We start from the raw sequence: 27,671 nt of genomic DNA, 5'->3' as shown, positions 1-27,671 counted from the left end.
TGTGATTGAGTCACTTGATCAAGACAAGAAGCTTGCATATGAGAACAAGTTGCTCAAAGAAGAAAACTAATATCTCAAGCTTGGTTTGATGTATGACAAGCAAGAAGAAGATGAGACATTCATCTTAGATGAGTTAGCTAGCAACTATGACCCAATCATCAAGAAGCTAACTCAAGAGAATAGCAAGCTCAAGAAAGAGAAGGAACATCTAACCATGGGGTTAGCAAAGTTCACAAAAGGGAAGGACCTTCAAAGTGAGCTTTTCATGAACACTGTCATGAAGATGGATAAGAGTGGGATTGGCTACAAGGCACATCAAACAAAGCTCATCAAGTCACTAGCCACTCATGATCAGCTAAGCAAGCCAAAGCCAAAGAGATGCTTTGAGTGTGGTGAAGAAGGGCACTTTGCTCATGAGTGTAAGGCAACACTACCACCACCCTTGCCCAAGCATGCAAGACCATTTGCCTTCAATGCTCACTACATTGTAAGGAAAGACAAGAGTGACAAGATCAAGGTTAGCTTCATGGGGCCGCCCAACAAGCAAAGGCCAAAGAAGATTTGGGTGCCAAAGCAACTAGTAGAGAAGGTCAAGGGCCCTAAGCAAATGTGGGTCCCTAAATCTCAAGCTTGATCTCTTGTGTGTAGGTGAACTACAAGACCGGTGGATCACATTGGGTAATTGATAGTGGTTGCACTCAACATATGACCGGAGATCCCCGGATGTTCACCTCTCTTGATGAAGATGTTGACAACCAAGAGAAGATCACATTTGGTGACAATTCAAAAGGCAAGGTCAAGGGACTAGGAAAGGTTGCTATATCAAATGACAACTCCATCACCAATGTGCTCTATGTGCAATCATTGAGTTTCAACTTGCTCTCGGTTCGACAACTTTGTGATCTTGGATTTGAATGCTTATTCAAGAAGAAGGAAGTAATTGTGACCAAGGAAGATGACAATGAAGTGATATTCAAAGGCTTCCGGCACAACAACTTATATGTAGTTGATTTCTCATCCGATGAAGTTGATGTCAAGACTTGCTTATTCACTAAGATTTCACTTGGGTGGTTGTGGCATAGAAGGTTAGCACATGTTGGAATGGGCACACTCAAGAAGTTGATGAAGAAAGAATTGATTAGAGGCTTGAAGGATGTGACATTTGAAAAGGACAAGCTTTGTAGTGCATGTCAAGCCGGCAAGCAAGTTGCAAACACTCATCCAACCAAGGCCTATCTCTCTACTTTAATAGTGCTTGAGCTACTTCACATGGATCTATTTGGACCAACCACATATGCTAGTCTTGGAGGCAACAAATATTGCTTGGTCATAGTTGATGACTTTTCCCGGTACACTTGGACATTCTTCTTGCAAGACAAGGCCGAAGTTGCATCTATATTCAAGAAGTTTGCAAAGAATGCCCAAAATCAATTTGAAGTCAAGATCAAGAAAATTAGACGTGACAATGGCAAATAGTTTGACAACAGCAACATTCAAGAGTATTGTGATGAAGTGGGAATCAAACATGAGTTCTCATCAACATACACACCACAACAAAATGGGGTTGTAGAAAGAAAGAACCGGACATTGATCACCTTGGCAAGAACAATGCTAGATGAGTACAACACTTCGGAGAAGATGTGGGCCGAGGCAATCAACACCGCATGCTATGCTTCAAACCGGCTCTTTCCTCACAAGTTCCTAGAGAAGACACCATATGAGTTGCTCAATGGGAAGAAGCCCGATGTCTCATTCTTTAGAGTGTTTGGATGCAAATGCTACATCTACAAGAAGCGCCAACACTTGGGCAAGTTCCAAAGAAGATGTGACATTGGCTACTTGGTTGGCTATTCATCAAAGTCTAAAGCATATAGGGTCTTTAACCATGCCACAAACATGGTTGAAGAAACATTTGATGTTGAATTTGAGGAAACTAATGGCTCCCAAGGAGCAAGTGATAATCTTGATGATGTAGGTGGTGAACCATTGAGGGATGCCATGAAGAACATGCCGGTGGGAGACATCAAGCCAAAAGAAGATGATGATGATGTGCAAGTAATTGAGCCACCATCCACCTCACATGTACCACAAGATGAAGACAAGGATGTGAGAGATGCTCATGAAGACACCCAAATCACTCATGAGAAAGTGGTGACACAAGAACAAGATGTTGATGCTCCCCAACCAATCCCTCAAGTGGCGCCAAGAAGAACATCACATCTCCTCCAAGATCACTCTCAAGATCTCATCATCGGGAGTCCATCACGTGGTGTAACTACACGATCTAGACATGCTTTATTTATTGAACATCACGCTTTTGTGTCTCTTGAAGATGAACCAAAGACCATAGAGGAAGCTCTTAGTGATGCCGACTGGATCATGGCCATGCAAGAGGAGTTGAACAACTTCTCTCGCAACCAAGTATGGACACTTGAAGAGTGACCCAAAGATGCAAGAGTGATTAGAACAAAGTGGGTCTTCCGGAACAAGAAGGATGATCAAGGCAAAGTGGTGCGCAACAAGGCAAGGCTCGTGGCAAAAGACATTTCACAAGTGGAAGGTCTTGACTTCGGTGAAACCTTTGCACCGGTGGCAAGACTTGAAGCAATCCGTATCCTACTTGCATCTGCATCTAGTCATGATATCAAGTTATTTCAAATGGATGTGAAAAGTGCTTTTTTGAATGGCTATATTAACGAGCTTGTCTATGTTGAGCAACCCCCCGGTTTTGAAGACCCTAGGTACCCCAAGCATGTCTACCGGTTATCCAAAGCTCTCTATGGTCTCAAGCAAGCTCCTAGAGCTTGGTATGAGAGGCTTAGAGACTTCCTCATTGAGAAAGGCTTCAAGATTGGGAAAGTTGACACAACACTCTTCACCAAGAAAATGAATGGGGAAATCTTCATTTGCCAAGTTTATGTTGATGATATTATTTTTGGCTCTACTAATGAAGATTTTTGCAAGGAATTTGGTGATTTGATGTCCAAGGAGTTTGAGATGTCCATGATTGGCGAACTATCCTTCTTCCTAGGATTTCAAGTCAAGCAAATGAAGGAAGGAGTCTTCATTTCTCAAGAGAAGTACACACAAGATCTTCTCAAGAGATTCAAGATGATGGATTGCAAGCCAATCAAGACTCCCATGGCATCAAATGGGCATCTCTACTTGGATGAGGGAGGTAACCCAATTGACAAGACTCTCTATCGCTCCATGATAGGAAGTCTACTCTACCTCACCGCATCTAGGCCCGATATCATGTTTAGTGTGTGTATGTGTGCTAGATATCAAGCAATGCCTATGGAATCTCACTTGATTGCCGTCAAGAGAATTCTTAGGTATCTAAAATACACACCTTGCCTAGGTTTGTGGTATCCCAAAGGTGCAAGATTCCAACTTGTAGGCTATTCTGATTCGGATTATGTTGGGTGCCGCATTGATAGAAAAAGCGCATCCGGAGGGTGCCACTTCCTAGGTAGATCTCTTGTCTCTTGGATGTCAAAGAAACAAAATAGTGTTGCCTTGTCAACGGCCGAGGCGGAATACATTGCCGCCGGTGCTTGTGGTGCACAAATACTCTACATGAAACAAACTTTGCTAGACTATGAAGTAGTACTAGACAAAGTACCTTTGTTGTGTGACAACGAAAGTGCCGTAAAACTTGCTAACAACCCAGTTCAACACACCCGCACAAAACATATTGACATCCACCACCACTTCCTTAGGGATCATGTTGCTAAAGGTGACATATCTCTAGAGAATGTGGGAACAGAAAATCAATTGGCGGACATCTTCACAAAACCCCTAGATGAAGCTAGGTTTTGTATGTTGAGAAATGAACTTAATGTGCTTGATCTCTCTAACTTCACTAAAAGATAAAGTTGTGTGTTGAAATTTGTAAATAACTTTTGCTTTGCATATCATGTGTACCAAAACTAAAATTGAAAAAGGATTGTGTGTAGGGCTTGTCTAACATGGTTAAGATAACCCCCTTGTGTGTGTGAAAAAGCTTAACCTTGGATCAAACTTGACAAGCATTAGTTTACTTTCAAGTATTGCATCTCACCTCATATCATATGCATGCTTGTTAGTTGACCGTTTCTTTTCGGTTATTATTTGAGCATCCGCTGTGTTCGTCCATAGATAGGGGGAGCATTCAAAGCTCATTATGATCTAAACCCCTAGCTTTATGGCCATAAGATGCTCCTTGGTGATTTCTCGAACTATTTTCATAAAAACTACTAAGCCTAAGGCTAAATATTTGTGTAAATTTGAGGGTTTGAGAGAGGTCACTCATACCAGTTCCACTTGTGTTTACTTGTGTGCCTTTGAAGTTGGAACTTGGTTGGGTCAAAGTCGGACGTAGTGCTAAGTTGAAAAAAGACTCAGAGGGGCACCAGACGATGCACCGGACGCTGTCTCAGTGCCTTCGGTGCGGTGAGTATGCAGGATTGCACTCACCGGACGCAGGAACAGTATCCCAGGAGCGTCCGGTGATGTGCGTCCGGTGCTCACCAGGCGTGCTCTAGAGCACCGGACGCTAAGGCCAGCGTCCGGTGACATGCCAAATTGCAAAACTCTCTGCGCATGAGTCTGGTGGTCACCGGACGTGTCCGGTGATACATAAAGAGCGTTCGGGGACCCCAATTCAGGCGCATATAACCCGCGCCCCCGGGTCTATCTCAGCTAGTTTTTCTTCTTCCCTGCGACCTCACCCGATAGGAGCCGACGCGCTCGTGCCCTAATCGCCACCGCCTTCGAAAGTTCTTCAGTTTTTCTCGGCAAATCTTCCTCTCCCGCGTCAGATCTGGTTCAAGAACCTCTCCTCCATCCTTCTCTCGCGCAGGAGCTGTCTTCTCGCAAAAATCTAGGGTTCAGGGTGAGTTCTTTGAACTGCGCACTTAAGGTGTTTGGTTTAATGCCTAAACAGATTTGGATGTTGTTTTTAACGATATTCTCCTTCGTTTACCCTTCATAGCACCTTGAGGAGTGGTTTTGCGTTCTTCGGCGGATTCCGATCGCGATATTTCATCCAGAACGCGTCTCGATTTCGGATCGTAAGCAGTTCGCGCCCGTTCTTTATCTCTTCTTGCGATCTATAGGGTTCTCTCATCTCTAGCTATTATGTTTGCTTATATATGCCCTATCTATTCTATCTCTTGCAGTTCGTTGCTCTCTCGTGCCAGATTGTCAGTTGTCAGCAGTTGTTCAGGCAGTCTATTCTTGCGATGGCTCGTTGCAAGAACGTCAGTGGTCCGGCAGCTGGCTCAGGAGGTTCTCCAGGAGGTGATGGTGGAGGTGATCCTCCCCGTCACCTTTCAGCGGCAGAGAAGGGCAAGGGCAAGAAGCTAGCCACCAAGAAGAGGCAGGCTAGCGATAGAGAGGCAGAGATAGCAGAGGCAGTTGCAGCAGCAGCAGAGGCAGCTGAGAGGGGTGGACGGTCAGGTGCCCTGAGGATTGGGGCCGATCTCACGCCACGTTAGAGGCGTGCCGTTCTTGAGGCAGAGGCTATGCTAGGAGGACGGCGTGTCAGGATTACGGTCAGAGATCCAGCCCAGGAGGACCCGGACACAGAGACAGACACAGAGGCCCAGGCAGAGGGTCCGGCAGAGGCACAGCAGCACGAGCAGCCCCTTAGGAGGTCTACTCGCACTCGTACTCTGGCCACTTCTCGGTCTCGTACACAGGGACAGTCTACCTCCGCTGCTCGCACCACTCTAGCTCCTCGTCAAACACCAGTGAGGATTCACAGGGACTACACTCAGGTCTCAGCTCGGGAGATCCAGCAGCTGCGGTTCGTTTCGTTTCCTACCTAGTTTCCAGCTGCTAGGGATCCGCGAGCCAGTGCCAGGTTCTATATAGTAGTCCAGTAGGACATCTACAAGGCACTAGTTCGCTCACAGGCTCAGTTCAGATAGCACAGAGTGGTCGACCTTGAGATTCTAGGGAACGTGGTTGGTGCAGACATCAGACAGTACTTCACATACCTCCACGGTCTCCCAGAGTTGCTCGCTTTGCCTGGTACCTACTGTGAGCAGTGGGTCAGAGAGTTCTATGCGTCAGTGTGGGTTCCTCCGGATCATAGATACATCCACTACGCACTGGCAGGCATAGATTACAGAGTCACAGCTCAGGCTGCCAGAGAGGTCCTTGGTTTGAGAGCGTACCCTACTAGGATTCACCAGCTATGCTACGGGAACTTCGAGCCCCCTTGTCGTCCTCACGGTGCTGAGATACCACCGGTAGACTTTGTGGCTCCCTGTTTCCGTCCGCCTTTTGGAGAGGGCTCCAGCCGGACAGTGGAAGATTTGACACGCCCAGCCAGGATCCTCGACTTTGTGTTGAGGAAGACACTTCTTCCCAGGACAGGCTATAGGGACGGCTTCACCAGGATACAGCAGTGGTTAGTGGCTCACCTCATCTCGAAGACTCCTTTTGACCTATGGGATCTGATAGTCTCAGAGATTGATGATACCATCTCAGAGAGCTTCAGAGGACGGCGTCAGTTGCCATATGCACATTGGATTACCATGACCATTCTTCGTGCTAGACCCGTACCCCTGCCAGCTCACCTGCAGAGAGAGTTGACAGACTCCGACATGGTGTTCCCTCACTATGACCCCAGGCAGATGTTGAGAGCACACCCCACCTCCTCGTGCACCACGTGGCCTGGTGCCCCCTCCTTCTCCTAGGGGCACTCACAGTTCAGGAGTAGTACCAGAGACCGAGAAGCAGCAGGACATAGCCATTGGGGCTTTTGCAGATGCTGAGGCTGAGGGGGAGTTTGACTTTGCTTCGGACAGTTCAGACGATGATTATCATCCTCCAGTCTCAGATCTTCCTCTGAGGACGCACGACCACGAGGCAGGAGGCTCCTCGAGTGCTTCAGACCCCGCTCTACTTGCTATTCTAGAGGGGATGAGAGCCGATCAGCGGCGGGCAACTGAGGAGCAGGCGAGGAGGGATAGGGACCAGGCTGCCATCAATGCAGCCATGCAGGCTAGGTAGGATGAGCTCCAGCGACAGCTTATGACCTTCCAGGAGCAGCAGCTTGCGTTCCAGGCCCAGCAGACAGCGATGATGGCCGCTCTTATGGCTGCCTCAGGGATTCAAATTCTGCAGATTCAGCTCCCAGGCACTTCGTTGGTCAGGCCTCCCACTCCAGCACCTCAGAGTCAGAGTCAGCAGTCGCTACAGCTCCCTGGTCAGAGTCAGCCGTTCTCGACGCCTCAGCACCAGGTCTCCCAGGGTGCTATCTCGTCTGGCTTTGAACAGGTACCGTAGTTCACGCCTCTCCGCTCTAGATTCACTCCACAGTCAGCGACAGCATCACAGCTTGTGTTGGACTCGTCGATAGGCTAGCACCTCAGTTTCTCTTACAGTGCTCTGACTGGTGACCCTACGCCTCCACCCCTGCAGGCTCCTGTAGCCTTTACCGTCCCAGTCACCACTACAGAGCGTCTGTCGTCGTCCGTAGCTTCGTCTGAGCAGCTAGCACCTTCTTCTACCGTGCTAGAGACGTCTGCTACAGCGACCGAGTCCGTGCCAGCCTCGTCATCCGGACTTGAGCAGCCCGCACAGCCTGCGACCACTTCAGCGCCTCCAGAGCAGACCCAGACCACTTCTCCAGCACCTGCAGCTTCCGAGGGTCACTCCACCTCCTCCGACTCGACGGCCGATGGTTCAGACGATGCAGCTCGTTTTGAGGCCGTGCCGAGGGACTCTACTGCTTCGCCTCCACCTCCGTCTTCTTAGGTTTTTGGCGCTTGATGCCAAAGGGGGAGAGAGCTGTGAGTATGAGAGTTAGGGGGAGCTAGGCTAGAGAGAGGCTTTGATAGTTATTTTGATATACTCTTTTGTGTGCTACTCCATGCATCACGTTTACCTTTATGCATTGCACTTGTGTGAGATACTCTATGGCTATGAGACTTGACTTATGCTTACATTTGATATCTCTATGTCATGTGTTTTGGCTCATACTATCTTTGCTTCCGCATTTTACTCTGATGTACTCTTGAGCCATTTGTGTTTATATCCTGTTGTATACATCTCACATATTTGGATGCAGGATGTTAGACTTGGTTGATATAAGCATGCCTAATCCCCTTGTTCTTATTGTATCATGCTTATTGAAACCAAGTCATTTGAAAACCTCTACTCTTTTCATACTCGAGGTTATTGTCATCAATCACCAAAAAGGGGGAGATTGAAAGAGCATCTAGGCCCCTAGTGATTTCGGTGATTAATGACAATGTTGATTACTATGACTAACGTGTGTTTTGCAGAGGCAAAGTCATTAGTGAGGTCATGGTAATAGGTACTCGATGGATAGGGATGTACATGCCTATTTAATAGTGGAAATCGTTTCGGTTTTCAAAGGATGGATGGACATCGTCAAGACTAGACTAGGTCTAAGTGCCATATGGTGAAGAAGGGCACTTAGAGTAGTTTAGGACTTTGTTTTCCTTTGACCGTACTATTAAGAGGGGCTTTGATCTAGTAGCTTGACTTAGGCAAGGCTTTAGGTTTAGGTGTGGTGCACACTTAGTAAACCTAGCACTAGGCAGCTCAGAGATAGTCCTTAGATCGAGAGGAACCAACTTCATTTTGGAGCAATCGCGTTTCGACGAAGGTAGGGTGCCTAAGGAGGCACCGAACGCTGCACCGGACGCTCTGTGGGTGTGTCCGGTGAGGTCCTTAGCCGTTGAGAGTTCGGGTGCCTTAGGGTTAGGCACCAGACGCTGGCACCGGACTCACCGGGCAGCATCCGGTCCCACACCCAGGGAGGTTGTAAACTTCCCTTGTGCACCGGACGCTAGCACCGGTCGCACTGGGTAGCGTCCGGTCCCGTACTCAGGGAGTTTGTAAAACTCCCCGGAGCACCGGACGGTGCCACCGGACGCTAAGAGGTAGCGTCCGGTGACCTGTCAGACGCAGGTATAGTTAGCCGTTGTGTGTCACCGGACGCTCGGTGCAGAGCGTCCGGTGCAACATTAACAGCGTCCGGTGACCCCGTTTTCAGTGGAAAACGGTTGGCTGACCTTTGGACATCATGGGGAGTATTTATACTCCTCCACCTCGTCCATGAGAGGTCTCTTGCCCATTTGAACATCTGAGAAACTTGTTGTGGAGCAAGAGAGTAGCAAGAGCCTAGAGAAGATTGAGATTTGAGTGATCTCTTGAGAGAATCCTTCTCTAGTGAATTCCAAGAGTCAAGTGTGCATCCACCACTCTCTAGAGCCTTGTTTGGGTCAAGTGAGAGTTCTTTGCTTGTTACTCTTGGTGATCGCCATCACCTAGATGGTTCGGTGGTGATTGGAGGCACGAAGACCGCCTGGAGTTCTTGTGGGTGGCTCGTGTCAAGCTTGTGAGCGGTTTTGGGCGATTCACCGTGACGGAGTGTCGAAGAATCTGCCCGTAGAGAGCACTTGGTCCTTGCGCGGACCAAGGGGGAGCAAGACCCTTGCGTGGGTGCTCCAACGAGGACTAGTGGAGAGTGGCGACTCTCCGATACCTCGGCAAAACATCACCGAACACTTTCTTCCACTACTGCTTTACATTCTAGCATTTACTTTGTGTTTTTAAATTCTTAGAATTGCCTTGCTAGAATAGGATTGGAACTAGGTTGCAAAACTTTTATCCGGTAGCTCTCTAGTCACACTAGGCACAAGGGGTTGAATTGGAGCTTATAGGTTCCTTAAATTTTTAGAGAAGCCCAATTCACCCCCCCTCTTGGGCATCTTGATCCTTTCAACGTCCACCCACGTGGATCAGAGCCTGTTGCCCGCTGGCCAGTCAGTCGTGAGCCTAGAGAGGTCTAGATCAAGGGCTATAACATCGAAGCCCCCGGCTAGCAGCAGCCCCTACTGTTCTTGTTTGGCACTTGACATGTTGCCACTGAAAGCCTGCCGGAATTTCTTGTCAATGTCAGCGTTAGCCGTGTCCTTCGGCATCAGTGTTCCAAGCTTCTTCAGCAGCAGACGTTGAGCCTGCACGGTGGCGTTGACCGCCCGCGGCCATGAAACAAGCCTGCCACTCCTTTGTAGGATCTGTACCGAGGCTGGTGTGCGAGCTCGTCGAAACCTCGGTCCAAGTTGGATGAGTGGTGACTCTACGGGAATGCAGGCATCTGCCTCAATCACATCTTGAACGGCCATTGTCCCAGCGTCAGCAGCCTGCATAGGCACTGGTCCAACATCATGCAACAATTCTAGCTGTGTGTTAACCGAGCTCGTAGCCTCCGCAAGCACCAGAGCGGAGGTGTTGGGGCAGAGCTCGCTCGTTGGTGCCCAGGGAGCATTCACCCGGGTAAGGGTAGGGGTCTGGAATTCAGCCGCCACCAAGGAGGACCACCAGTTTACCAGAGGGGACGCAGGAGGGGTGGCAGTGCCTCGACCATCCTACAGGAGGTGTGTTGCAATCCACAAAAATCTTCCCACAATGCCCGATGTGATGACATCCAGTAAGTGCAATCAAGCCCTATTGTGGGTTTTGGTGTTAATGACAATCAAATTAGAGGACTAATAGGATTTATCTAGTTAATGAGCAGAGATTCAAATATTAGAAATGATGAACATGTTGCAGGTATTCAAAAGTGTGAAGTGAGCTGATCCAAACTCAAGGAAGCTTCGATTTATTTTATTTCTTTTTATTGAGTATAGGAAAAGCCGTACTATAAAGGGGAATTCTAAGATAGTTGGTCAACTGTGCAACCAGATGCTCTTCTTCTTGGAATAACATCCTCTTTCCTAGCCAAAGCAGCCTGCAAAAGAGTTTCTCTTTTCAACTGCTCTGGCTAGGGTGGCAGTGCCGCCCACTTCTAATCGTTGGGACCTAGGGGGTGTCTATACCTCTGTACACACCCCACAACGGTCATCACCCCACCTCAGTCGAAACATCTCGTGCTCAGACAGACCAAAGCTCTCTCTCTCTCTCTCTCCCTCCATTATTGCTCCTTCATACCTCAAGCAAATCCTTGATTCCCACCATCAATCCTTGAGAGAAAAGACAACAAAACTCTATTGAAGAGTAGATCCATTGATTCCCAAAGTCTAAGAGCATTTGGTTCACGTTTGCCCGATGGTTCTAGGGTTTGTTACTCTTAGAGCTTGCTCCTAGCCGGCTAGGCGTCGCCCTTGAGCTTGTCCCCTTTGTGTGGCAGCCTTGGGAGGTTTGTAATCTTGTTTTGTAGCTAAAAAATTACCCCTCACTTCAAGAGTTCAGTCTCTTGATTTGAGAACAAGGGTAGGGCAAGCCTTTGTGGCAAGCCTAAGCCTTTTGTGGCTTCCTCAACAACGTGGACATAGGCAAGCCTTTGTGGTGAGCTGAACCACGGGATAAATCACTAAGTCTTGTGTGCTTCTTGCATATTATTTCTTAAGTTTCACTCCTTTTAGGGTTTGGTGGTCCGATCTAGTCTTGTGTGACTTTTCTGTGGTATCAAGTCTTCGCACGGGGTCTTGGCTTCTTATTGCAGGATTGTGTAATTCATAGTATCAGTTTAATTCCTGCAAAGTCTCTCTACCATCTGTGTTTTCATTGAAGGCCGGCAGTGCCGCCCTATAAGGCCGACAGTGCCACCCTCTGTTCTAACAGAGTTTCGAGTTAAATTTTTACAGGCCTATTCACCTCCTCTAGGCCTCCTTTATCTTCCAGGAGATCTTACACATCTCTGAACACCGTCGGCGAGGGGGTCGGTTGCAGAACCCTTTGACTAGTCCACTGTAGTCGTGAGACTGATTTGCTGCCCAATTAAAATGAATAAGGCCTTAGTTTTTAGGGCCTGTTTGGTAGGGCTCATAACAAGGGGCTCCTTTTCGCTAAAACAGCTTCGACTCCTTTTTTTTTACTTAAAAACAACTTTTTTAAAAAAAAATATTTAGCAGAGCTCCTGCCAAATGGACCCTAAGTTTTAAACCGAGAAAACTAAGTTGTCCATTCACTGGAGAAGCACGACGCTCCTCGCGCAATAACGGCTCGATATGCCACCGCAGTTGACATTGCAGCTCGCATCGCCGCCAGCTCCGCCACTGGGCGCTGCTCACAAGGCAGCGATTTGGGCCTTGATTAGTTTAAAAAAAATTTACAAAATTTTTCACATTTCATATTATATCGAATCTTTAGACATATGTATGGAGCATTAAATATAGACAAAAATAAAAACTATTACACAGTTCACCTGTATTTTGCGAGACGAGTCTTTTTAGCCTAGTTAGTCTATGATTGGACTATATTTGTCAAATACAAATAAAAATGTTACAGTGTCTATTGAAAAAAAAATTGGAACTAAACAAGGACCACCACCACCTGCCCTGAAGCTAGGAATTGGATTTGGGGCGCGAATGAATGACAAAGTGCAGGCACTAAGGACCTGTTTAGTTCTCCATAAAATGTAAAATGCAAAATACAAACTACTTTGAAATGATGAAATACAAAATACCAAAATTTTAGGGTTATGTTTAGTTCTATCCAAAATACAAAATTTATTATCTTTATTGTGGCCTCTTGATGCTCTTTTGGACCTTTTTTTGTCTATTGAAGCTAAAATTCAAAATAGAGAATAGCCATCTTTTTACCAAAAAATCACATGGTGTTTAATTTCACTATGTAAAATGATAAATCAAAATCTATATTTTTTTTGGAGAAAAGAGGAACTAAACACCCCCTAATCGGGAGTTAAAACAGGGAGCGGGAGACAGGGATGAGGTGGGGGAGGCTAGGAGGGGATGTTAGTGGGGCAGTCAACTTATGCTGCTGTCGCGATTATTGGACGACTGGTTGAGGTTGGTTATTGGCCTGGCCTTGTTTAGTTTCAATTTTTTTTGCAAAATAGATACGGTAGTATTTTTGTTTGTATTTGATAAATATTGTCCAATCATGTACTAACTAGGCTCAAAAGATTCGTCTCGCAAATTACAGGTAAACTGTACAATTAGTTATTTTTTATCTATATATAATATTTCATATATGTGCCGCATAATTCGATGTGACGAAGAATCTGAAAATTTTACAATTTTTTTGAACTAAACAAGGCCCTATTGTTTACATTCGCTCCTAGCTTGTCTTTGGTTGTTTGGCTGCTCGGTTCCATCCGAGTTCAAAGTAAGAGCATGTTCAGCAGACTACCTAAACAGACTATCTATTCTATATTTAGGTAGTGGAGGTTAAAAACTGCACTCCAACAGGCTAAGCGCCTACCTATTTTTCATTCCTCTCTCTCCTCCCCACGTGCTCGGAATCACCCGACATCACTCGTGCCTGTGCCTCGCCCTCCCCGGCGGTGGCCCTCCCTAGCGTTGCTCCTCCCTAGTGGCACTCCTTACTACATGAGCTTCCTCTCTCTCCATGGTGGCAGTCAATCCTCGAGCCGACGGAAGAGATGGCGCTCTAGCCGATTGACGAACAGGAGGCAACGTTGCCCTTCTTCCCATCTACGACTGGCGGCAGGCCATCCGACACTCTCACCGGCCGCCCTGTTGACGCCCATCCCCTCACCCGCTACGCTACTGCTTTGCCCCGTCGGTGCCCAATCAAACACCCCGTTGTAGCACTAAATATAAATTATTTATGGAACTAAAAACAGAATTAGAGAATAATTTGCGAGGCGAATCTTTTGAGCCTAATTAGTCCATGATTAGATACTAATTATCAAATAAAACGAAAATACTACGGTACTGTTAAACTTTAACACTTCCAACCAAACACCCCCTAAACCATCAGCTGCAACCGGCATGCGACTTCTTAGGGGGCATTTGGTTGCCTGCATGCTCCAACCTGCATCGCACCACCCGAGACAAACCCTCCATCGCTAGGCTACTGCCATGCAATTGCTCAGCATTTGGTTGCCTAGGGGTGCGTTTGTGAGGGTGGCCCAGCAGCCCGGTTGCGCTCCCGGGCTGCAACTCCCGTGTTTGTTGCTTTTAGCCCGCTCGCGAGCCAGGCTCATCCGGTGCAAAAGGCCTTCTCTCTCGTGGCTCTAGGGAAACGACTTTTTCTTCCGTTTTTCTACAGCTCGCCAATTGTAGCGCTCACGCGGCTCATGACAGTCCTTGGCAAGGATGGAATCACCTTCGCTACTTCCCCTTACCCTATGCGCGCCTTGGCTCCTCCACGGCCGGCGACGACGACGTCCATGGAGTTGCCCCACCCCCCTTCCCACACCCCCTCCATGAACCGCAACATGCCGTTGTCGCCGGCGGCGTTGCCCGGCGAGTGACGCGCGCTGTGGTTCCGCTCTAGAGCCACTGCGCAGTACTCCTCATGTCGCCGTTCACGTGGTTGTGTGCGTGGGCGTTGGCCACGTAGCTGCACCTCGAGCTGGCCAGCCCCCGCCGCTGCTATTGCTGCTGAACGAGCTCGCCTTGCTGTTGCACTGCTGCCGCATTCACCTCTGTCTCCATCTTCCCAGAGGTGTCCACCACCAAGACGGGCTCCACCACCAGAACAATCTCGTCAGAATCCTCCTCGGCCACAACAACAATCTCCTCCTCCAAGAACAGCGCGTCCTGGCCGACAATGGCGCTGGAGATGGGCGGCGCCGACAACTTCTAGGCTGTGGTGGGTGAGTTCGTATATCCAGGCCGGCCAGATATAGGTCCACAAACACGCCCTAGGTGAATGTAGCATGGCCAAGCAGAGGTGATTGGTTGCCAGGATGCATGAGCAGGCCTTGCACCGGCTGCTCTCTCATCTCATGTAGCTTGCGCGCCCAGCCTGGCCCAACAGATACGCTCAATTCCTTTGAGTGTGTTTGGTTCGTTTTCTATACGAGCCTGACTAGTAAAACTAAGCCAGGCTAGCTTTAGCCTATTCTAACTAGGCTAATTCGTAGTTGTTTGGTTGTGTACATTGTACTAGCCTGGTTAGCATTGGGTATATTTTGTTGTCTATCTTGGTTTTACATAAAATTACTTCTTCTCTCTTCTGGTAAGGTTACCGGCTCTCACATATTTTATCGAACACCACCACAGCTCACTAGTCACCACCGATGAAGAGGACTACTAGCAAAAGAGAAAGGATGTGAAGACCAAGGCCTTGTTTAGTTCCGAAAATTTTTTGGATTTCGCTACTGTAGCATTTTCGTTTTTATTTGACAAATATTATCTAATCATGAACTAATTAGAATCAAAAGATTCGTCTCATGATTTACAGACAAACTGTGTAATTAGTTTTTATTTTTATCTATATTTAATGCTTCATGCATGTGCCACAAGATTCGATGTGATGGAGAATCTTGAAAATTTTTTGGATTTGAGGGTGAACTAAACAAGGCCCAAGAGACGACGGGAATAAATCACGGAGCCAGCCGGAGCTTGGCTCCGAAAGAAACACTAACCTGCTATTTCTGCCTGGCACGGCAGGTCACTGTGTTTGTCTGTGATCGCTTCCTCATTCGTGGTTGCCACTGCATGCACCAGGAACGCATGGTCAACTCGGGACGCCGAACTTTTTGGACCTGCAAAAAATCGGGATTGCCACTCCTGCCCCCCTTTAGAAAAATATTTACTGCCGCTAGATTTTAATGGAGCTCGTGTCAGTTTCGAAAATGAAATGAAATGAAATAGTCCGGTCATAAATTTTTGGACAATGGCCAAAATTTGTCTCAAATCAAATAGATGCTAAATTTCCAACGCATGTGCATAACTTGCTTGATTCACTGGGCCACTTACATGGCCTTGTTCAGTTCCCAAGAAATTTTGCAAAATTTTTCAAATTCTCCGTCACATCGAATCTTTAGACACATGCATGAAGTATTAAATATAGACAAAAATAAAAACTAATTGCACAGTTTGGTCGGAATTGACGAAACGAATCTTTTGAGCCTAGTTAGTCCATGATTGGACAATATTTGTCAAATACAAACGAAAGAGCTACAGTATCGATTTTGCAAAATATTTTGAAACTAAACAAGGCCATAAGTAACACCTTTCCGTTGCAAACCAAAGCAGCCAAATTCAAGCAGCTTAGGGCCTTGTTTAGTTCCGAAAATATTTTGCAAAATGTGAATAGTACCAATTTCGTTTGTATTTGACAAATATTGTCCAATCATGGACTAACTAGACTTAAAAGGTTCGTCTCGTCAATTCCGACCAAACTGTGTAATTAGTTTTTATTTTCGTCTATATTTAATACTTCATGCATACGTCTAAAGATTCGATGTGACGAAAAATCTGAAAAATTTTGCAAATTTTTTTTGAAACTAAACAAGGCCAGGTATCTCGAGTCTGAAGTCTAAACTGATTAATGTGTTTTACATGTACCAGCATTCGCATTCGGAAGCTGATAACAAAATTACAACACTGCGGCAGCAGCCAGCTTTTACACAGGCAACGTGTTTCAAACACCTGATATACGTCACAACAGACAGTACTACACATCAGTCAGATGCCAGATGGCTCCCTCTTGTCAGGGTCAGAACCGTCTCTTCTGCTGAGGATACCCAGGGTTCTGCATCCCCATCCCTTGATCCGCCTTCCTTCTCAACTGTTTGTCACACACATCAGGCTTAAGTGCTTCCACAATCACAAGCCTTCTTCAAAAACAAATCACAATTAAGGCCAAAATTACCTGGTGCGGATGAGACTGACCACCTGCGCCTCTCTGCATAGGGATGTTTCCAGGATTGAGCCCAGCCATGCCAGCCTGTGATGCAGCATTGAAGGCAGCCATGTTTGCTCCAGCTGCCACTCTTGGCATTCCCCCAACCATAGGTTGCTGCGGCATTTGTCTTGGCATGGGTCTTGCTACAGATTGACCTCCAGGAGGAGCATTCCCTGATGGCTGAAATACAGAAATGCATCACAGGACAACTCGGGCACAATTTCACATCTATGCTGCAGATGGGTAATTGGAACTAACAAGAAGTTGGGTTCCTAAACCAGGTATGGAAAATGAAGTGTTAGGAAGAGGTGTGTTACCGGTTGAGTTGGTTGAAGGCTTGTTGTTCCTTCAAAATCTGTTGTTGTATCTACTGGACGAACAGGATACGGTACAATTTTCTCCCCTGGTTGGGATGGTAAAAGCGCGCTAAGCAGAAAACAAGTTCAGTCAGGAGTATAGGAAATACCTTTCATTTCTAAATGAAATCTTATGCCAAACATCTTGAGAATTTTTCAGCATGAAGCCATTCAAACTAACAGGTATTTCTTTGGAATTTGCTCACATAACTTACTTTCGTCCAGGTAGTGGTTCCATCCGAAAGTATCTAAGCAAAGAAAAGAGCATATTCAGAAACATTTATGTACAAAAAAGTAGTCACGGAGACCACAGCATCAAGTACAGCTGCATTGTCAACTTTTCAGGATGGAAAAATGTACATCTTTGTTTAAGATAAACAAATATCATTAAAGCTTCTAAAAACGAGAAACAGATATTAGAATCCAGAAACCATTATATTCTCATGTTATTATAAGATTCATGAAGCATAAATATTTACAAGGGTATTGATGAGTCCAATTAGCCTTCAATCCTAGCAGTTAATGCTCAATCATGTCTAGAAAGGAACATATCAGTACTAATGGAAAAAAATAAAATAGATTTAAACACGAAATATAGGTATAGAGATTTTACTTCATACATGTTCATTTATAATTTTTACATCATACCTGAATAAATGAAAATAAGGAAACAAACCTATAATCAAAATGAAAATAATGGTAGGCAATAAATAAGCAAAGAGGCATGATTGCATGACTAAATCATTGCGTAATGACTACTTAAGCCTGAGTATAATGATTTTTAATATGAGCCTGAATAAATGGGAAAAAAAGGAAATAAACCTAGAATTCAAACCGGAAATAACTTCAAGCAATCCATCAGAAAGAAGTATGGCTAATTCATTGAACAGTGACTACTTAAAGTCTATTGAGTATAAATGAAAGCTAACACATGATTCTTAGTTTGACAAGAACAGGTCAGAATGGTCCAAAAGATGGCTCCAGCATATTACTGCAATGCTGTTTTATAACATTGCTAACTAGATTCAGGCCACAATGAAATAGAACAGTAATGGACTAATTATAGGTATTTTGGAAATGATCAAAACAACCAGGCCACAAGGAAATGAAAGAGCAATGAATATGTGAAAGTATTTAGTTATTTACTCATGCTCCAAAGCTTGTGCAGCTGTTATCCGCTTTCGGGGATCATACCTAGAACAGGAGAATACCATGGTGATGAATCAAAACAAGAAATCATTAATATATAATATGTCCAATTGCTAACAAGCTAGAGAGCAATGAGCGAGTGACATACTCAAGCATTTTTGAGAGAAGATCAAATGCAGGACTCTTCGGTGGCAAATGAACAATGTTATGGAGACCGGGGTTGTCACTGAAAGGAAGAAAGGATTATCTGAACAGATGAGTGATGAAAAAGTAATGATTTATGTATCTTAGAGCAATTAAAAAATGTCAAACATACTACTTATGGCCTTGAATATGTTGCTGGTCGTTTTGCCACCATGGAAGATTGGCAAGGGTAGGCCACTTTTCAACTGTAGGGTGGCCTGCAGAAGATTGGATTATATATAACAAAGACAATAATACAAAAGCCAAACAGGACAGAAGAGGAAGCGGGCCATCCATACCTAAGACCTTAAAAATCTTGTCAAGTTGATCAAGCTACAAGACATGCGAAATCAACTGTGAGATTTAAGGTGCAAATGAATGGCATACAGAGAGGAAAAATTGTATAAAATGTAACACAACAGATCATACAAGACAACAATATATAAGTATCTGCCTACTTGATTTTATTAAGATGAAGGATTGGATCACACAAGACAGTTATTTTGCTTGGCATGTAAATTTGGCAGTTTTGGTCTAATAATGTAATCTGGTAGCAAGATAACAACAATAATTACTTGAGTGAAAGTGCCCATACCTGGAATGGGTTCGGAGTATTTTTCGCTTCCACACCTTGGAACAGGGGTTTCAGTGTGAGCAGTTCAGCAAAAATGCAACCAACTGCCCACATATCTATAAATAATTTAAGGAAATAACTAAACTGAATCGAACGAGATGAGATACAAGGTAAAAGAGAGATGTTTTTGCTCTCAAGGCAAGGATACCAACAGCACTCGTGTAGTGTTTTCCCCCAAGTAACAGCTCAGGAGCACGATACCAGATAGTTACAACAACCTGAAAATCATTGATAAACCATACATATACACAGCAGATATTGGTAACAAACCACATGCTCCCATGAATAAAAGAGAAATCAATGACTACCAAAAGGTTCAGAAAATGTAAAGAAGGGCAGAGGACAGCAGCATGCGTGCTAGCTAAAAGGAATGCATGTGGAGGTGCTCACCCCATTGTCACATAATGGTTTCAGTGGAGCTTGATATATCCTAGCAAGTCCAAAATCAGCTATCTTTATAATTCCATGTTCGTCTCCTTCTCCCATGACCTGTAGTGGCACATATGGAAGCACCATAAGCAAGAGGACGAGTTTGCACAAATTGCAGTTATATTTGTATATCTGCAGGTGGCACCATACCAGTATGTTGGAAGGCTTTAGATCTCGATGTATAATCCAGTTACTGCAGGAGGGAAAGCGGGGGGGAAAGTTGAGATGAGCCACTGGATTTTCACGAGGGATTTCCATCAATCAAAAGCAGCACATAATACTCCAGTTACCTGTGAAGATAGTTGAGGCCATTGAGCAGTTGCCACAGCAAGGATTTGACAGTGTATGGGTTAATAGAGGAGCTCAGCTTCTCCCTGTGATGCCTGATAATCTCCTGCAGTTTGTTTGTTTGGTTTGGTTAATCAATTACGGGAACGAAGAGAAAATGAATTGAAAACACCATCACTTACATAAAGGTCGTGCTCTGCGTAATCGAATGCGAGGTATAGGGACATGTCAGCGTGGTTGATGTGCACATTGACGAGCTTGACGACATTCTCGTGGTTGATTTCGCGCAGGAGCTGGCAAGCAACCAAGTAATTAGGCTAGGGTTTGGTGCTCCAGCCGCAGCTAAGGCCGAGGTTCGATAGTAGGATGGAAAGCGTACAGGAGCAAGAAGCAAAGCAAAGGGGGGAAAACAGACCATGATCTCTCTAATTGCGGTGGGTGATACTCCGTCCCCCTCCTTGGACTGCTTGAACTTCTTGATGGCGATAGGGGGGCCCCGGCGGCCGGGCGCCGGGTGGGACGGCTTGAGGCGCGCAAGGAAGACGAGTCCATAGGTCCCCTCGCCGATCTTGCCAATCAGCTCATACTGCTGCAGCCACGCCGGACGGTTGGCGCCGCCCGCGCGCCCGTCCCCCATCCCCGTCGCAGCGCCGGCCAGTCGCCGCAGCTGAAAGTCCTCGTCGTCCTCTTCTCCGACGCCGTGATGGCGCTCGGCCCGCTTTCCTTGGCTTGTTGGACCAACGGCAACGAACGCCGCTAACATATCTGCTCGCGGTTATGTGGACCAAGATTATAGTTAGGCCCAAAGAGAATGACGGCCCAAGTCGCAAGAAAAAGAGAATGACGGCCCAGACCACATAGGACTAGGCCCACGCAACGCAAGGTCGTCTTCTCCTGCAGTGCTGCTGTGCCAAGAGGAGAGTGTGCTGTGTGTTATCCATTTCTTCTCCTCTGCTCTGCTCGCCGCCGCCGCTCCCGCTGCCGCTGCTGCAGTCCAGTTCGGTAGTTATGGCGGCCGGGAGTGCCAGTGCCACGGCGTCTCTCTCCGTGGCGGCGGCAGCGGCTGCTGCTCTGCGCGTCAGGCGGCCATGCGCTCGCGCTCGCGCTTGGGCCCCCTCGCAGCGGCCGCAGCAAGGGGCACTCCTCAGCCTCAAGCCTTGCGCCTCACTGGCACCACACGCGCCTCTGTGGCGGGCGGAGTCGGATGCCGCGGGCGGTGGTGCCGGCGCCGGCGACGTCATGGGCCTCCTTCTCCGGGAGCGCATAGTCTTCCTCGGCAACGAGATCGAGGACTTCCTCGCGGACGCCGTCGTCAGCCAGCTCCTCCTCCTCGACGCCATCGATCCGGACTCTGACATCCGCCTCTTCGTCAACTCACCAGGGGGGTCCCTCAGGTAAAGGTCCTATCTTCATTCCCTTATTACAGACTTCATTTCAATCCTCCTTATCTTTAAACCATTCATTCGTCACCATGGACTACTCTTAATTTGTGTGCCTGCTTCACTTCGAAATCTAACTCAAGGACTGCACTTGTGACCGCTCTTGCTGCCTTTGAGCGTACTAATGTTACCTCAATCGTCAAATTTATCTTTGCAATGCACAAACTTTAACTGAATTGGTGAATCGTGAAATTTATTATCTAACCCAATCCAGTAATCCTGAACTTTCCATTCCTTTAATAACAACTGAAAAAGGGATAACATGTAGGCATCCTCAATCCTATATGTGATAGCACAAATCCCAGTCAAATTCGTTTCCACGGGCTGACTTTGGGTCTTCGGATTCTCATGTATAGGATATAGGCACAATGGATTGACAACTTTTGTTAGTCACGAACTCACCATTCATGTTGTGGACTAATTGATCCAAGCCTATACAAACCTATAACCCTATCAGGGTTGACAATTCTTCTGATGTCTGCAGTCACCTCTGTTTTTGGTGCATCCTTGCAGCACCGAGTGGCTAATTGATCCTGTTGCTGAGAATTCTTCAATTCCTACAAATACTATTTGTTCACTATATGTTTCTTTCCTTCAGATATATCCAATCATAGATGAAAATCTTGTCCGCAACTGCATGTGGATTGCTATGAATCAGTTTAATTAGTCTTTTCCTTAAGTTATAAATTCCTGAAGCAGCAATCCCTTTTACTGGAATTCCAAGGGAGAAGACTACTTGTTTTTATCATTGAACTATTGTCGGAGTTTGATTTTGGCCATCAGCGACCAGAAATCTTTGACCATCCAACTATCAAAACCATTCACATGTGGACATCCAGCGGTTTTGAGGGTGGTTTTCTCTTCCGTCGACGACACGCTCCCCTCTCCATGCTCTCGCTTAAGGCCACAGTTGTCCCCTTCTTCTCTATCTCTCCACCATGACATTGACCCTCTCTCTCGACGCTGCTGCGTCGAGTTGACCCATCCACCACAGCCCAAGCGCGCCCACCGCATGCTCGTCCACGCGTTCGGACATGGCGCACACTAGCACCTTCACCACCTCCAATGCCAACGACCACGCTATAGTGGCTGCCCTTGGCTTGGTATAGCCGCTCCACGGCCACCATTGCATTCTCAGGCTCCCCTGCACCACCCTCCACTAGGCACTGGGCCAGTGCTGTCCCCAAACCACGATTGGGGGCAGGTCCAACCCGACATGGCTAGGCTCAGAAGAGGGGTCGAAAGGATCTTTGGGGCACAAGTAAGCTCATCCTAGGCTCAAATTCAACGGAGAAGCAGCAGAGGTGGCTGGCCATGGTGATGCCTAGTGGCAGCGCAGCACCGAGTATAGGAACAGCGAGGTCAGCCATGCCTAGGCTTAAAGAAGCGGTTGGGAGGAACCACGGCCTTTCACCAGACACAGTTCATCATGGGGTCAGCGGGGGAAGAAGAACACCCGAGATGGCAGCGGAGAGAGAAGAGGAGAGAACTGTGGTGTGGAGAGAGAAACAACATGTAGAGGAGGGAGAGATGGAGAGGGGTCTAACATGTGGGCCCCACTTTGGCATGTCATCCATGTAAGCGAAAACAACCTTCAAAAATCCTAGATGGCTAGACATGAGTGCTTTTGATAGTTGGATGGTTAAGATTTATGGTTTTGTAGTTTCATGGCCAAACTCAAACTCTGATGATAATTCGATGGTGAAAATGGACTTCCGAATTCCAAAACCTATACTACTCGAGACCTTCACTACCAAAGTCTAGTTATAACTGCTGCAGAACTTTTTAAAGGAACTAGTAATTTAGGCTGCAACACCTGTGTTCTGAGTTATCTAACTAGTATCATGCCTCATTGGTGACTGCTTATTCTGTCACATTATTTGCCTAAATGGGATCATGTTCTACTTGTCCATCATGAATTATAATTTTCTGAGCAGATCATCAAGCCTTATGCTCATCATAGAAATGTTAATACAAAATCTCATTTGCTGACTGACTGTTTTGTTACTCTTTCAGTGCAACAATGGCCATCTATGATGTAATGCAGCTTGTGAGGGCGGATGTCTCCACTATTGGAATGGGCATAGCTGGATCAACAGCTTCTATAATCCTTGGTGGTGGCACGAAGGGCAAGCGATTTGCCATGCCCAACACCAGGATTATGATCCATCAGCCTGTCGGAGGTGCAAGTGGGCAGGCCCTAGATGTAGAGGTCCAAGCGAAGGAGATATTGACGAACAAGAGGAATGTCATTCGGATCGTGTCAGGCTTCACGGGCCGCACTCTGGAGCAGGTAGAGAAAGATATTGACAGAGATCGTTACATGGGCCCTCTTGAGGCTGTTGATTATGGACTTATTGATGGTGTGATCGATGGAGACAGTATCATCCCACTTGAGCCTGTCCCAGAGAGGGTGAAGCCTAAGTATAACTATGAAGAGCTGTACAAGGACCCACAGAAGTTTCTTACACCAGATGTCCCAGATGATGAGATATACTAGTCTAAAAGTTGTATTTTCTACGAATCTTAAGTCTGTTGTTCTGCAAACAGTTGCTTTTGATCGCTTGTAGCTGTCAAACAAATTTAGCACTAGCAGTAGCTTATTGATCTGGTTTACTGCCTATTTTACTGACTGAATGTTGATTCGAGCTGGCAACTAGAACCAGTTGGTTGTGTTTGTGTTTGCCATCGCATATTGTGTCTGGTGTTACTGTGGCTGTGGGGTTAGAATGATCTGGCTCAGGCCTTGTTTAGTTCACCCTAAAATTTAAAAACTTTTTAAGCTGTCACATTGAATCTTGTGGCATGTATGGAGTAATAACTAATTGCACAGTTTGTTTATAATTTAAGAGTCGAATCTTTTGAGCCTAGTTAGTCTATATTTAGACAATAATTACTAAATACAAACGAAAGTGCTACTGTATCAAAATCCAAAAAGATTTCAGATCTAAACAAGGCCTCACTGGCTGTTTCGTTTTGAGTTCTGACCATTTCAGGTGTGGCACGTTGAGATCAGTCAACTGTTTGATTTTTTTTTTACCACCAGCAAAAGCTTCTACATTCCATTTCAAAACATTGTCTCTATGAAGATAAGTCTTATCAAATACAACGAATACGTAACTCTAAAGTTAGTATGGCATGCAATGATGACAAACTCATTGGCTTAGGAAATATGTGTTCCAATAGACAGATTTCAAAGGAGAGTAAAAAGTTTTCAGCTCTGAAAATGTTCTCGAATTTATTCACTGCCATGTGCCTCCAAAACGGAATGAAAAGTTTGACGTAACAAGTATTTCTTTCTTAAACTCAAAGGTACAGTAATTAATACAACAATACAATCAGCGATGCTGATATAATCGGAATAAGCCATTCCTGTCATCATCAATTGAAAGCAGCAACGGCAGGGACAAGAACTGCTGGGGCACCTGCAACCACAGTGCTTTCAACTCTGAGCGAATGGTTCCCGCTTTTCACACTCATTGGTGCTTTGATGCAGTCAGCAGCAGCATCATGGCCCTCTCTTGCTAATTTTGCTGCCGCGGTCCTCTTCAATCTGATACGTTCAGCTCTTGACCCGATTGTCTGACCCAGTATTGAGGCAGCTATAGTAAGGGCCATGGCTGCCTTCGGCATCAGCACAGACTTCCTGAGCATCCCTATGAAAGGCACTGCTGCATGCACTGCAGCAAACCACTGCGGTGAAAACTTCTGTGTGTGCTCCCTCCAGATGCCGAGAGGAACATTTACTGCCATACCAAGCAATGCGATCACCAGTACTTTTGTTGGCAGGGGCTGAGGACGAAGGCCCTTTGCAAATGCTGTGCGGGATATTGCTGCTCGGGCAGCAACCACTGCAGGTGGGCACTTCAGTTTCATACCAGCTGGGGGTGTCATCATCTTTGCTACAAGTGGCACAACACCGCTTAATGCCCTATAAGACCTTGCAAGTGGACATTGGCCCGTTTCCAGCCACTCGTTACTCAGTGCTTCATGATTGTTAGACTTAGACTGGCCTTTATTCTGAAATTCCAGGGAAAGCAAAATCAGACAACTGAATGGCGTGCTTCACAGAAAAACACAGTTATGTTTTTATCATGTACCAATTTAGTGTTTACCACTGTGAAAGACGGTTTAGATACGTTGCAAGAAATGTGTCTGTCTAATTCTACCAATAAGTTGTGTTCTGTGGTGATGAAAAAGATCGACTGTACTAGACAATACTGGAATATTGTGACAATGGAGACAAGAAATATTGAGACGTATAGTTAGCACAAATTACCTGGGGGAGGTTGTTGGGGTTCTTTTTGTTGGAGTTTTTCTTATTGTGCTTATTTGAGAAGTCACCAAAGCTGAAAAACCCTCCAAATGCAGATAGACTGATGGTTGCAGCTTTGGCCGCCAATGGGTTGAACTCAGGATTGGGCTTTGGCAGTGGCTTCTCAATCTGGGCCAATGATCCTTCTGAAAGTGGGACAACACCATCTCTACCATGGAAAACTCGAAATGCCATGTCAAAATTAGGTCCATCTTCGAAAATTGGTCCCTTGGCTCCTCTTGCCTTCACAAGCAGCAAACAATAGAATTCAGTGATTGCATCCAAAACATCAATGATCTTCAGAAATGGATGGTGCGGTAATGTAAAGAGGAGCGGGAAGTAAAGGGCATACCGGAACAGGGAAGTTGACAGACGAGAAGGAAAAACTTGTAGGCTCATTGATGTTCCTCAGGAATGGGCATCTTTCAATTCCTTGTTGGACGACAGTTTCTTCCAAGCACATAGGCTCATTGAGAGCTCTTCTAAATGCTGAATCCATATGGAGACCACCGGCTAGTTGACCTGCAAGTGTGGAAATGTTGAGATAGCAATTTGAGCAAAGAAATTATATGTGTCATAACAAATCATAGAACCAACTGTCTCCTATCATCATGTGTAAAGTCAACTCTAGACTAGATTAATGGTATGCTCGAATAGAAAAGATGGTGTGAACTCTGAAGCCGAATGCAGACAGGCAAGCCTAATCGTGACAGCCTTTTGTTTTGTGGCTCCATTTCAAGTGTGAACCAGTTGAGTATTAGTTGTATTCCAGCAAACAACTTGGTAGCCCATGTCCCCATGTCAATTGTTGACCTGGCTGCCTACCTAACAGCACTAGAGCAGTTGGTTAGCACATGAGGCGCAGGCCGACCTGACCTGCTTTGCAATTGTGCAAAAGCACCCAAATTTACCTCCCAGACCGATTGTTTGTTATCAAAATATTTGAAAGAAGGCTGTGATCGCCGCGCCGCTGCCGACGACGTAGACAAAGAAAAAATTGGCTACAAAATCAGGAGGAGATAATACTCATGATTCGATCAGATCGGAGATCGGCCCTATAATTGCAATTAGAATGCAAAATACTTGGAGGCATGAGTCGAATCCTTCGTGAAGGGTCCTAACGAATTCCTTAATTGCAAGCATCCCTCTTGCATCGAATCCTCCCCCGAGAGAGGAGCGATCCGTCCACATGTGCATCCTAATTCCTAACGATCCAGTAACCCTAGCAGACGGGAAGCCCAGGAGGAAAAAAAGAGAAGTCTCACCTCCGATTCGAAGCGGAAGCGAAGAGCAGGCGACGGAGATCTTCTTGTCCTGGCTGGCTGGGTGGGGGGTTGTGCCGCGTGTGGCGAGCACAGGGACAGGCAACAGGCGAGAAGAAGAGAAGAGAGAGATGCGGCCGGAGATGAGGAAAGGAGGCCGAGACCGAGACGACTTGTTTGCGGGGTGGGTGGGTGGGTGGTGGCTCGTTGCGTTGCGTTGCCGTAGCAGTTGTTGGTTTGACTCTGACCCGGCCTGCGCCCTGAACCTGCGTAGCACTAACGCGCACGCTTTCCACGCGCCCCGCCTCGCACTCGAACATGGGCTTTTCTGGAAGCACTACTTCTTCCGTCATTCCGTGCGTGGACACGATCAAGAAACCGAGAGAGATGGGATATTTAATTTATTATTAATAACGTCCTATTAAATGGCCTATAAAACACCACTCATATATTTCTACAAATTTGCCATATGAAAACGGAAACTTTTTACATTCTATCCTATCAAATGGCCCATAAAAAGCTACTCATATTTCTACAAACTTGCCACGGAGAAAAGAAACTTCTTACATTTTTGTAAATTTAGTCTAGTTTTTCGTACGTGGTTTGACGTCGCACCGCGGAAGAGCTCATACGAACAGATTGTGATAACCTCTCTTTTTATCCATTTATTCGTGTGTCTCTCTTTTTCCTTCCATAACTAACAAAGATAAGCTTGAGAGTACGAACACTACTTTCCGAATGGGCCATAAAAGGTTGTTCATGGACTGATCGAGGAACCGAATCTATTCTTTTTTGAAATGGATTTCGAAAAAGAACTGCTAGGTCGGCTAGAGTGTTGGGACTGGCCGGTGGCACTGTCACCACCAAAAGCCTATTCAAGGGTGTCATGCATTGCGTTGCAGGCCATGGAGAAGTAGTGTAGCGTTGGTGATAGTGGCTGAAGCGCACATGGGCATTTTGGGTGAGGTCAACGTATTTGGAACAACCCAAGTCTATGAGGTGAAGGTGACAAGAGGCCCA

General features: G+C 46.1%; 3 protein-coding genes across 3 annotated transcripts; 1 reads left to right on the top strand and 2 right to left on the bottom strand.

Moving 5' to 3' along the window:
- Positions 16,168 to 20,377, bottom strand: LOC8086278 (cyclin-dependent kinase E-1). The gene is made up of 15 exons (XM_002464811.2): positions 20,051 to 20,377; positions 19,818 to 19,928; positions 19,638 to 19,741; positions 19,498 to 19,540; positions 19,309 to 19,407; positions 19,067 to 19,136; positions 18,880 to 18,974; positions 18,584 to 18,617; positions 18,418 to 18,502; positions 18,250 to 18,327; positions 18,099 to 18,146; positions 17,168 to 17,200; positions 16,914 to 17,022; positions 16,564 to 16,776; positions 16,168 to 16,479 (listed from the first exon to the last, which is right to left on the bottom strand). The coding sequence occupies exons 1-15, from the start codon at positions 20,270 to 20,272 to the stop codon at positions 16,408 to 16,410; spliced, it is 1,416 nt and encodes a 471-aa protein (XP_002464856.1). The 5' UTR covers positions 20,273 to 20,377; the 3' UTR covers positions 16,168 to 16,407.
- Positions 20,536 to 23,763, top strand: LOC8055115 (ATP-dependent Clp protease proteolytic subunit 4, chloroplastic). Its single transcript, XM_002467371.2, has 2 exons — positions 20,536 to 21,029; positions 23,091 to 23,763. Exons 1-2 carry the CDS (start codon positions 20,644 to 20,646, stop codon positions 23,572 to 23,574), a joined length of 870 nt encoding a protein of 289 aa, XP_002467416.1. The 5' UTR covers positions 20,536 to 20,643; the 3' UTR covers positions 23,575 to 23,763.
- Positions 24,286 to 26,850, bottom strand: LOC8086277. Its single transcript, XM_002464810.2, has 4 exons — positions 26,655 to 26,850; positions 25,742 to 25,911; positions 25,354 to 25,632; positions 24,286 to 25,094 (listed from the first exon to the last, which is right to left on the bottom strand). Exons 2-4 carry the CDS (start codon positions 25,886 to 25,888, stop codon positions 24,456 to 24,458), a joined length of 1,065 nt encoding a protein of 354 aa, XP_002464855.1. The 5' UTR covers positions 25,889 to 25,911; positions 26,655 to 26,850; the 3' UTR covers positions 24,286 to 24,455.

This window comes from Sorghum bicolor, chromosome 1 (genome assembly GCF_000003195.3).
Source record: "Sorghum bicolor cultivar BTx623 chromosome 1, Sorghum_bicolor_NCBIv3, whole genome shotgun sequence".
NCBI classification, from domain to species: domain Eukaryota; kingdom Viridiplantae; phylum Streptophyta; class Magnoliopsida; order Poales; family Poaceae; genus Sorghum; species Sorghum bicolor.
Note: the sequence above shows the minus strand (reverse complement) of the source record. Positions and strands in the feature narration are given on the sequence as shown.